General features: G+C 36.6%; 1 protein-coding gene, 1 long non-coding RNA gene and 2 other non-coding genes across 4 annotated transcripts; 1 reads left to right on the top strand and 3 right to left on the bottom strand.

The window, feature by feature from the left end:
- Positions 1 to 229: 229 nt before the first annotated feature.
- On the bottom strand, positions 230 to 1,884 carry LOC129442726 (uncharacterized). The gene is made up of 3 exons (XR_012358049.1): positions 1,725 to 1,884; positions 1,268 to 1,346; positions 230 to 718 (listed from the first exon to the last, which is right to left on the bottom strand). It is a non-coding gene; the product is annotated as an uncharacterized lncRNA (long non-coding RNA).
- On the bottom strand, positions 420 to 551 carry LOC129443531 (small nucleolar RNA SNORA13). The gene has a single exon (XR_008644193.1). It is a non-coding gene; the product is annotated as a small nucleolar RNA SNORA13 (small nucleolar RNA).
- LOC129443529 (small nucleolar RNA SNORA13) lies at positions 798 to 934 on the bottom strand. Its single transcript, XR_008644192.2, has one exon. It is a non-coding gene; the product is annotated as a small nucleolar RNA SNORA13 (small nucleolar RNA).
- Positions 1,885 to 2,358: 474 nt separating the features above from the next.
- Positions 2,359 to 10,729, top strand: pcyt1aa (phosphate cytidylyltransferase 1A, choline a). The gene is made up of 9 exons (XM_055202971.2): positions 2,359 to 2,539; positions 4,826 to 4,940; positions 5,035 to 5,134; positions 5,385 to 5,501; positions 6,316 to 6,467; positions 6,565 to 6,643; positions 8,388 to 8,530; positions 8,625 to 8,813; positions 9,009 to 10,729. The coding sequence occupies exons 2-9, from the start codon at positions 4,833 to 4,835 to the stop codon at positions 9,243 to 9,245; spliced, it is 1,125 nt and encodes a 374-aa protein (XP_055058946.1). The 5' UTR covers positions 2,359 to 2,539; positions 4,826 to 4,832; the 3' UTR covers positions 9,246 to 10,729.
- The last annotated feature ends 90 nt before the right edge of the window (positions 10,730 to 10,819 follow it).

Raw genomic sequence — 10,819 nt, 5'->3', positions numbered from 1 at the left:
TATACACTAATCAACATTTAAACTTTGGATCAAAAAAGTTATCCTTAGACAAGAATGTCTATTGTTAAAAACTTAAAGACAACTTTTATGAAAGATTTTGATCCACTTGTTGACTAGTGTGTCATTTTATTAATAGGAGTCCTATTGAAAAGAAAATTTACATTTCACTTTACTTATACCGTGCACCAAACAAAAAGACTGATAAGAAAACATTAAAACACAAAGTGAATAAAGGTAAAGCAATAGATTTTATTTACAAAATATAAAACAAATTGAAGATCATCTAAACACATACACGGAGTACAGCATCTGTTAAAGAGCAGAGAAAACCATTATTTATGGATGCAAAGCATAATGGATTGTTTATTTGCAATATATCATGAACAATGTATTATCAAAATCTGCATCACAATGCATCATCATGTCCATAACACAGACCTTCTGGAAGGTTCAGGGGAAACACCCTCCAGCAGCCATCTTATGTATTACTGTATGCCTTAGATGACACCGCATTCATTTGATAAACAATGAACAGGCAACACTTAAAGGCATTACTGTCCAAGACAGGCATAATTTTTTTCTGCAATTATTACAACTCAAACATTGAGACTTAAATTCAAGCAACATATTTAATTGATACCATTTTTTAGATGCATACCAAAAGGTCACTGGATCCAGTTCATGCTGCTTTTGCAGCTTTTAACGGCATTCAGGTCACCTGAAATGATAAAATGGTGTCAAAAAAAACCAGCCAGCTAAAAAGACTTTTCCATGCATATTGGCCATTACAATTTATTATTTGTTCTTGGCATAGCACTAGCAAGAAGAACAACAGGCATGTCCTCTCACAAAACTGGCTATTGCAAAATTTACTGTGCGCCTTAGTTGACACTACATTCATCTAAAAGAAAAATGAATGAGCAACACAAAGGCAAGATTCTGATTCACATCACCTTTAACATCACAGATTATCTGGGACTGGGTGAGACATTTTACCACATGACTGAGTCACAGTAATGCCAATGTAAGAGCACCACCTCCATATTTTAACCATTATAAATGCACTCTCACCCAACAAGTTACAAAAAGTGAATGTATAATATCACAAATAAATGAATGATATTCCATGTTATCCATGGTTACATTAAATGTTCAGTTTCTTAAAAGTGTAATTTTGTAAATAAAAAGTTTTTTTTTTTATTAAACAGCTGAACCAGGGGTGTTCATGTAAATGCTAAGAAAATTGCAGTTCACAAAAGGGTCACACCTGCCGTTCAAGAACACACATGCTCCTGGTCCTCGTGTTCTCAGCATGTTTTTAACATGCTACATGTTTTATGGTTTTACTGCAAAAAAAGTAAAACAATTATTAACACATGAGTTATCATACAAAAACTCTCGGATGATGATTGCAAAATATTTAAAATCTTACAATGAACTTATGTATTCAATGAAATGAACTATTGGGACATATTTAAGATCACAGGCAATTACTTTTTATGTGGCAACAGAAAGATTAACTGCAAGTCTCTTACGTAACTACAATATGTAACGTTAGGCAACAGGTCGACTATTGCTGTTAATGTGACACTATAAAACTTTCAGCAGGCTGTTGTTAAGTCACACATGCGGGAACATTGCGTTTCATAACCAGACTTATTCAAATAACTTATCTTACTAAATATATAAATAAAAAAAACATTTAAATTAAATAATAAACTTACCCAATGGCATATTTATTTGCACTAGCCTGCATTGGCCTTTTCCCATTTTAGGAGCCCATGATAAGCGTCATTTTACACTCGCTTACTTCTCCACGTGGACGTTCGAGAAGCAGAACCCAGAACTCCTTAAACGGATGATAAAGACCCAGTGTAGGCGCCTTTGAATGTGCCTGAGTAAAATAACCCTATGACCCAAAAAATGTTTATTCACAATACCACTAGCAAATCAAGACTAAATTATTAGCATTCTGTTTTAATTAAGAAATGTTATCAAAACTATAAAATAACAAAATAGAAATGTATAAATTATGTAGATATTAAAAAAAAATTAAAACTGTTTTGTATTAGCTTTTCCAGACCACCCTTTTCATAATTTATAACTTTGCACATTTCTGTACATTCTTTCAACTAATCATAAAATGCAACTTAGAGATGCTATTAAAACTAGCTTGTACTGCAGTAAAAAAAATGTAAAAAAATCTTTTGAAAAAAATTAATAGGCACAATTTCTTCACAAACTAATTCAGTGTAAATGAGAAGTACATTTCAAATCAATGTGAATTTTTTTCTTTATTTATATTTCTTTTCCTGTGCAGGGACAAAAATGGGACTTTTATTTTGAAACTACATTACTTGCTGCCATCTTGAAAATGAATTAAGTTGATCCAGACGTGTTTTTAGCTTCTGTCAAATCGGAAAAGCTCATATCGCCCACATTGAGCCATTTAAATCCCGAGACACTCCCAACTACAACCAAACTTCGACCTGTCAACAGCACCTAAGATATCGCCTTAAACACCATCTAAACAAACAGGGTAAGGTTAATAAGCTAATGACTGTGTTCATGTGTTATACGTACGTATCTCTAAGATAGACAAAACCAGCTAGTGATTTTGTTGTACTTGTTTTACATATTCCTGGCCTATAACAACTCATAACACTTTCTAAATTGTCGTACGAGCAAATTAATAACATGGTAAGATCAAAAAGCTGCCTGCTTAAATAGTTGAACCACTTGGACTTGATGCGACTCTCCCATGTAACTTATCATTCATTCACTTCATATGTTTTTGTATATCTCTGATCTTCTTAACCTGAACTTTATTAACCTGTCCTCATTGTGCCAATTTTTGTTTGGATGAAATAGACAGCACTGTAACATTTGCCCCCCTTGTCACTAACCCAATTACTATTCTTGTTGCACTTGCAGTATATGTGCCTTTGGTACCAGCTGGGATTTCTGTGAATAGTATGCATGCTACAGCCCTTGGGAGAAGTCATTATGACTTTATGCTCCTGAATAACAGCCTGAAACAGAGGAATTGTGTTTATTGCTGATTTTATCTGGGTCAGCAGCAATCCTCCCAGTGTGTGCTCTGAAACATGATACTACTTTAGTTTAGTTTGCTTATAACTCCCAGATCTCCCAGGGTGTTGTGCCAGTTTGAAGTGTGTCGTAGGAATGCTACGTTGTGTCCAGGCCACATTCCTCACCCTTAGCATGATTCACTCATGTATTCTGTTCACCTTGTACATGACTGATAAGAGTCAAGGCTTTGTGCTTGGACAATTGAACATCCACAGACAATGGAATGATTGGAATGAGGAAGAATTTAACTAAGGGTTTCCTATGCACTTCCCTGACCTTACCATGTTGCTCTTTAACAGAGTTTTGTTGAACTATTTTATTTGTGACAGTGGAACACAAAACCAGTCATAAGTAGCACGGGTATATAGAAAGTTACTTTTAAAAGTAATGCATTACAATATTAAGTTACTCCCAAAAAAGTAACTAATTGCATTACTTAGTTACTTTTCATGGAAAGTAATGCTTGCGTTACTTTTTAGTTATTTTGCGTTACTTTTGCTTGGCTGAGGCTTGATCTCTTTCAGGCCTTGCAGGTGTTTTTTATGACTGAAAAGAAATTGCATATTTTATCACAAAAACGTCAAACTCAAATATTAATTTGTACATTTAAAAAGTAATGCGTTACTTTACTCGTTACTTCAGAAAAGTAATATTATTACGTAATGCACATTACTTGTAATGTGTTACCCCCAACACTGTGGGTATATTTGTAGCAATAGCCAACAATACATTGTATGGATCAAAATTATAGTTTTTATTCCAAAAATTATTAGAATATTAAGTCAAGATCATGTTCTATTAAACTATTTTGTAAATTTCCTATCGTAAATGTATATAAAAATTTATTTTTCATTAGTAATATGTGTTGTTAAGGACTAATGTAAAGGCGATTTTCTAAATATTTGCGATTTTTGGCACCTCAGATTCCAGATGTTCAAATAGTTGTTTCTCGGCCAAATGTTGTCCTATCCTAACAAACCAAACACACAAAATTCATCATTTTGTGGGCCAGGGTCACATTTTTGTAATAGACTTATGTGAAAGCCTACTTTAGGACCATTAAGGAAAGTTTTGCATTGTTAGATTATCAGATAAGACAGATAAACACATTCTTATTAAATGAATGTTTTTTTCCCTTAAAACTATAATACATTATAGCTGTTACTGAACACAAATATTGCATAAAATACTTCAATGTCAAATCATTAAGATTTTTTTTTATTTCATATACTACATTCCATGTCACTTAAAGTGGACATATCATCAAGATCTGACATTTTTCATGTTTAAGTGCTGTAATTGGGTACAAAGTGCTTGTATCAACCTAGAAAATGTGAAAAAGATCAACCCAGTAACTTAATTTTGGTAAACCATTCTCTGCAAGCATGTGAAAAAATAGGTCAATGAAATTTGGCTCCACTTGTGATGTCAGAAGGGGATAATACCGCCCCTTAATCTGCACTATCCAACCACGGCACTGCCATTTAGTACAGCGATCAGCTCATTTGCATTTAAAAGGACACGCCCAAAAACGGCTCATTTTTACTCACACCTACAAAGTGACAATTTGAACATGCATAATAAATTATCTATATAGTATTTTGAGCTAAAACTTCACATATGTACTCTGGAGACAACAAAGATGTATTTGTCATCTTAAAAATTTGTGAAATGTCCCCTTTAATTATCAATATGACATCTTTTATATTGCTCTGTCTGTAATATCTGGTAGAGCCGAAATGGAGGCTCATGGCTCAGGACGTTTGTCCAGGAAAAGAAAGAGAGAAGGGTCCAATGGGGAGGCAGAAGAGGGAGAAAAACAATTGAAGCTTAAACGATACACAGTGGTAAGTAGGATGTAGGAGAGTGCTTGTTGTATGTTCCTGTATGAATGAGTAATTGTTCTTGAGAGCAAAGGCTGTGATGCTTTTACCCTTTTAGGGTCTGAAATATCCAGCTCCATACGCAGACCAACTTGAATCAATGGAAGATAAGCCATATGAGCGTCTCACCATTGAAGAAGCTCGCAGAGGCACTCCACGTAAGTTATTCATAACTCCTCCCACACTCCCCCATTCGGATTTTTACACCCTACAAGTCAGTTACATATGGAAATAGTATGTTTATTGGTCATTCATTTTAGCTTTTACGAATTTTTATGTTATTTAAACTTTTTATCGAGCAGAAACATCCATGCAAAATTACCTAGTCATTACCATCTCTGTAAGTACGTCTAAATTTAGTAGTTCCTTTGATGCCATGAAAGCTGATGCCTTTCTTTCTGCTGTTAGCTGACAGGCCTGTCCGGGTGTATGCTGATGGGATCTTCGACATGTTCCATTCAGGACATGCCCGAGCTCTCATGCAGGCCAAATGCCTTTTTCCCAACACACACCTCATTGTTGGCGGTAAGTTTAGTTTATAGCTAACAACTAGATGAACAGCTGGTAAAGTCTATATTAGAAATTGCAACAGCAAGAAAACCCGACAGGCAGCTCAAACATGCATTTTAGTCTTGGACTAGGATAAACCCTGTCTGGGAAACCACCCCTATACGACTTCAGCCTGGATTTCACAGACCGGGGCTGTTTCTCAATTCCAAGAACGCAAGAATGCATCCTCGATATCAAGAACTCATCCGGGTATTTTCATGCGTCCTTTTGGAATTGAACTTCGATGGTAAATGATGACTTAGAGCGAGGACGCAAGATTGCTGAAGAACGCATATTGAGAAACAGCCAGGGTCATATATTGTATGTTTAATACAGTTTAAGAGTAGAGATGGGTGATAATTTGCATGAGATGTCATGCGCATCTCGTCAGTGAAAAGCGGGTTCCTTGATTTGAAGTAAATCGTCATCAGCTGCTTTCAGATGGAGCAGCATTTACTACACAAAGCCGTAGTTCACTGACAAGCTGGGCCATATCGCAGGCGATACGTCCACGATAATGAATGCGAGATTGCCCCGATTGTAGGTGAACTGTGACTTTGTGTGGTGGGTGCCGCTCCGTCTGGGGGCAGCTGATGGCGATTTGCTTCTAATCACGGAGCTGGCTTTACTGACGAGATGCGCAATGACAAACACGTGCAAATTATCGCCCATCCCTATTTAAGAGTCAAGACCCCTCCACAAAAAAACAGATTTAGACCAATACCAAACCAAATCTAGAATTCATCTTAATGTCATTGCTGCATCCGATGTCTTTTCCTCCTCACTATAGTGTGCAGCGATGATCTCACACACACGTTAAAGGGCTTCACTGTCATGAATGAGGACGAACGTTATGATGCGATTAGTCACTGTCGTTATGTGGATGAAGTGGTCCGGAACGCTCCGTGGACCCTTACACCAGAGTTCCTCACCAAACATCGGGTAAGGACGTGATGCATTAAATAGAAAAGAAAATCAGTGCTGAATATATGATTATGTACAGAAGTTATACAATATTTCTTGTCGTTTGATACCCCAGATTGACTTTGTGGCCCATGACGATATCCCCTATGAATCAGCTGACAGTGATGATGTTTATAAGCACATCAAAGAAGCAGGTGAGGACAAGATCTATAGAAAATGGTCTTTATTTTGGTACTCATGTAGTATACAGTATTTTCTGAGGCTTGATTGGCATTATTTGTATACAGATTAATTTTTTGTTAAAGCGTGAGGTAGTTGTGGGAAATAGTTATGGTAACCAAAAAGGTTGAAAGTTTAATTTCATGCCATCGAACAAGATTCTTGACTCAAGGTCTTCTTGAATGACATGCAAAGAAAGTTTGTATGACTAGTACTCAACAGTTAGTGGCTGACCTTGACCAACTGGCAAACACAGTCATGTATACCAAATTGTAGGGATGCACCGAATATTCGGCCACCAAAAATTTTCGGCGGAAAAGGCCCAAAAGAGCATATTTTATCACCGAAACAATACGGCCGTAATGTTGTGATGATGCAAACAGAACCAGCACATGCCTGTCTGAAGCAACATCTGCTGTGTTGACGTATTTAACCGCAAAAAGGCGCTAAAGTAAGCAGCTTTTTGTAGGCACAGAGGCACACGCGGTTGAATGTGTCAGACGTGATCGATCAGAACTCTTGATGTGTAAACTTTAAAGAGAGTTGCGCTTATGTGTTTCATACTGTCCATTAACATACATTTGCTGAATAAAGCAATGAAAAACAACGTAACGTTTTTATGTGGAGGGACTGTTTATGCTGCGCCTGCGGTGTTTGGGATTCACCCTCGGTCTCTGTGCGCGTGCGTGTTTAAGGGCACTCAGTAGTGCATACTTTAGTTGTTTGATTAACATTAATAACACAGACTTAAGACAAAGAGAAAATCACTTCTGTAGCTCTAAAAATAATAATAATGATATTTAATTTATACAATAAAGACAGTGTAATGATTCATTTAATTCGATTTCTGTACCTAATGCTAATTTCAGACCTTACTTAATGTGTTCTTTTTTATAAATGATTGCAATTTCTTTATTTGTTATTAGATTTTTCCCACCCCTTTTTTGCTGATCCGAAAAATAATCTGATCCGTGCCTCAAAAACTGTAATGTGATCCGAACCGTGAGTTTTGTGATCCGTCACACCCCTAGTAAAGTTAGTACACAGTGATAGCCATAAATGCAAAGGTACTAATAATTGGCATTATAATTTATTTCGGTGTTTCGGTTTTCGGCCTTGGTTTCCTCGTTTTCATTTCGGTGCATCCCTACCAAATTGAACTTGGTATGAGTAAATGAGGTTAACTTTTTCCCCGCCATTGACGAGTTATTTCGTTAATTAACACAAAACGCTACCCTGACGAATTTTTACAGTAATCTATTTCGCTATTATCCACTAGGTGGCATTCTTACCTAACTTATAAAAACTGAAGCATCAACTAATTGAAAACATAAAAAAACTCTGTCTATGTTTTCATCATCGTTCTGAATCTGATATCTAACAAAAGTCCTCTACAAAAATGCAACTATTTGATTTTTGATCAAAATTTTGTGTTTTTGTGGAAACCTACCCATATTTAATAGTTTATAAAAAGAGAACAAATGAAGATAGGATGAAATGTTTATATTCTGTTTTGTTTGAAAGCAGAGGGTCTGTTCTTTCATTTGATATATTGTATGTTTATATATTTATAGAAGAAAAATTTCCTGGAAGGCATTTTGTGAAAGTTTTGTGAATAACACAAAAAATGCTGGCAGCCAACTTAAAAAAAAAAGTGCGGGAAAAGAGTTTAAAGGGCTACAAAAATTTGTAAAAACATTTAAATTTGGGATTCCACAGGAATGTTTGCACCGACCCAAAGGACAGAGGGCATTTCCACCTCTGACATCATCACACGCATTGTGCGAGATTACGACGTATACGTCAGACGAAATCTTCAGCGTGGCTACACGGCTAAAGAGCTCAACGTCAGCTTCATCAACGTGAGCGCTCTTTAACAATTTACATAGCGATCAATTTAATAAGAATTTCTTAGTCAATCAATTTTGAGTTGCTTTGTGTTTTCCTGACCACCAGGAAAAGAAGTATAACCTTCAGGAGCGTGTTGACAAGGTGAAGAAGAAAGTGAAGGACGTGGAAGAAAAGAGTAAAGAGTTTGTGCAGAAAGTGGAGGAGAAGAGCATCGACCTTATCCAGAAATGGGAGGAGAAATCCCGCGAGTTCATTGGCAACTTCCTGCAAATGTTTGGACCAGAGGGAGCATTGGTGAGTGATTAAAGAAATAATTCAACCGAAAGACCTTTCCGAAATTCTGTCATTTTTTTATCCAGCCCCATGTTGTTTCCCACAAAAGGAGTAAAAGTGAGTCATATTGCTGTATTCAAGCCCACTATTATGTGATGAAGGCTAAACAGGCTTACATGAGAGTCCAAAGCAAAATCTTACTTTCCTGTCTAACAGAAACACATGCTGAAGGAGGGAAAAGGCAGAATGTTACAGGCCATCAGTCCGAGGCAAAGTCCCAGCAGCAGCCCCACACGCGAGCGCTCGCCCTCCCCGACTTTCCGTCTCCCATTCTTCAACAAGGCCTCCCCTCCCTCATCCCCTTCCTTCGAGCACAGCGCCGCCCTGTCCAGCTACAACTTCGCTGCCCGTGGACAGGCCATCAGCGAGGATGAGGAGGACGATGAAGATTAAAGTGCATCTGAACTCCATGCACCTGTCTTCCAGCACTGGCGATTGAACCTCGAAAGCCAAGCAATCCTTACACACTCAATAAGTTTCGCCCTCTGTATTTTCGCTGACTTAAAAGATATGAAGATTTAAAACGAAGCACCCAGTGTGCACTGTCAGTCTAGAGGCTTATTGTAAAATGTAGTGACATCAAGTCATTGTGTCAGTGATGGGATGCGTATTAAAAACTTTAGCATGTCGTTTTAAATAATGCAGGATTGACAGGGGTTTTAATTGCATTTCAGAATAAGAATACATGGTATTAATACTTTTTTTGTTCATTTAAAGTTCAGTTTGAATGATTTTATTGTTTTTATTATATTATATAGTTGTTAGATATTACTAAGTTCATGTTCCTTTCCTTGAAATGGGCAAAATTAGCGAGCAAATGTCGAAACCATTATTTGCGCAATCATGTGTTTGGCATGAGTTGTCCTGTCTGTGCAAGAGGTAAAAAATGAAAATGTTTTTATCATGTGACACATTGTCAGTGTTGTGTTTAATAATTAAAAAAAGTTGTCGAAATTAAACAACTGCAAGATTTTAAGCATGACTTTAAGCGCATAATCAATTTAAAATGACAGCTTGCTTAATCGAATGACTTTTGGATATTTGTGTCATGCTTATGAGCAGGATTACAGACTTTGCTCCAACCAGATTGTGTAAACTATATGTTTAACATACACAGATGGTCAAAATGTAAGTCTTTTGTTACTGTTACAACCTGACCACAAAAATCCTGTTTATCTCTCACTGTGATTGGTCTAAAAATCTTAAAGGGATAGACCACAAAAAATTTAACATGTGACAATTCACTCACTCTCATGTTGTTACAAACGTGTATGGGTTTCTTTGTGCCGATGAACACGAAGTTAGATGTTTTGAGGAGTGTTTGTGGCCGGGCCGATCAGAGGCACTATTCACTTCCACAGTAGATAAAAATAATACAGTGGAGGTCAATGGGGCCTCTGATCGGTTTGGTTGCAAGCGTTCATCAGGGTATCTTCCTTTGTGTTCATCGGAACAGGGAAGTATATACACGTTTGTAACAACATGAATGAGTAAATGACAATATTTAAATTTTTTGGCAAACTATCCCTTTAAGAATCATCCAAGTTCAGTTTTAAGGGCTTTGGTCTCAAGCTTGAATATTTTACATTATTCTGTACTGTTTTTTGTAAAATTAGTTTTAGTTTAAATCAAACCAATGGAGCTGTTGATAATACCCAAGACATTAACTACAGGAATATTACTGGTTAGACTAAATCTACGTAAAAAAAATGTGATCAAGTTTGTTTACGGTCATAACTGATAGCCCACCACAGAACATCTGATAGCTGTCAAATGTATTTTTATGTATACCTATGGACTGCAAAGACCAGTTTTGGTATTGTGTTTTGAGATGATACTACCAGTGATTATAAAGTATGCCCTCTTTTGTCTTGTTTCGTGCTGATATTAATTTAAACTCAAACTGCTGTCCGGACTTGCACTGATTTTAAGTTTCACTCTGTGATTTATCTGCAAATAGTTGTTTG

Source organism: Misgurnus anguillicaudatus, chromosome 2 (assembly GCF_027580225.2).
Source record: "Misgurnus anguillicaudatus chromosome 2, ASM2758022v2, whole genome shotgun sequence".
Classification (NCBI taxonomy): Eukaryota; Metazoa; Chordata; class Actinopteri; order Cypriniformes; family Cobitidae; genus Misgurnus; species Misgurnus anguillicaudatus.
The sequence above is the reverse complement of the archived record's forward strand: the minus strand, read 5'-3'. Positions and strand labels throughout refer to the sequence as shown.

Coding starts and splice junctions, on each gene's coding strand:
- pcyt1aa (XM_055202971.2), top strand. CDS start 4,833: ATGGAGGCTCATGGCTCAGGACGTTTGTCCAGGAAAAGAAAGAGAGAA. Junction 5,135..5,384: donor AGCTCGCAGAGGCACTCCAC/GTAAGTTATTCA, acceptor TTCTGCTGTTAG/CTGACAGGCCTGTCCGGGTG. Junction 6,468..6,564: donor AGTTCCTCACCAAACATCGG/GTAAGGACGTGA, acceptor TTGATACCCCAG/ATTGACTTTGTGGCCCATGA.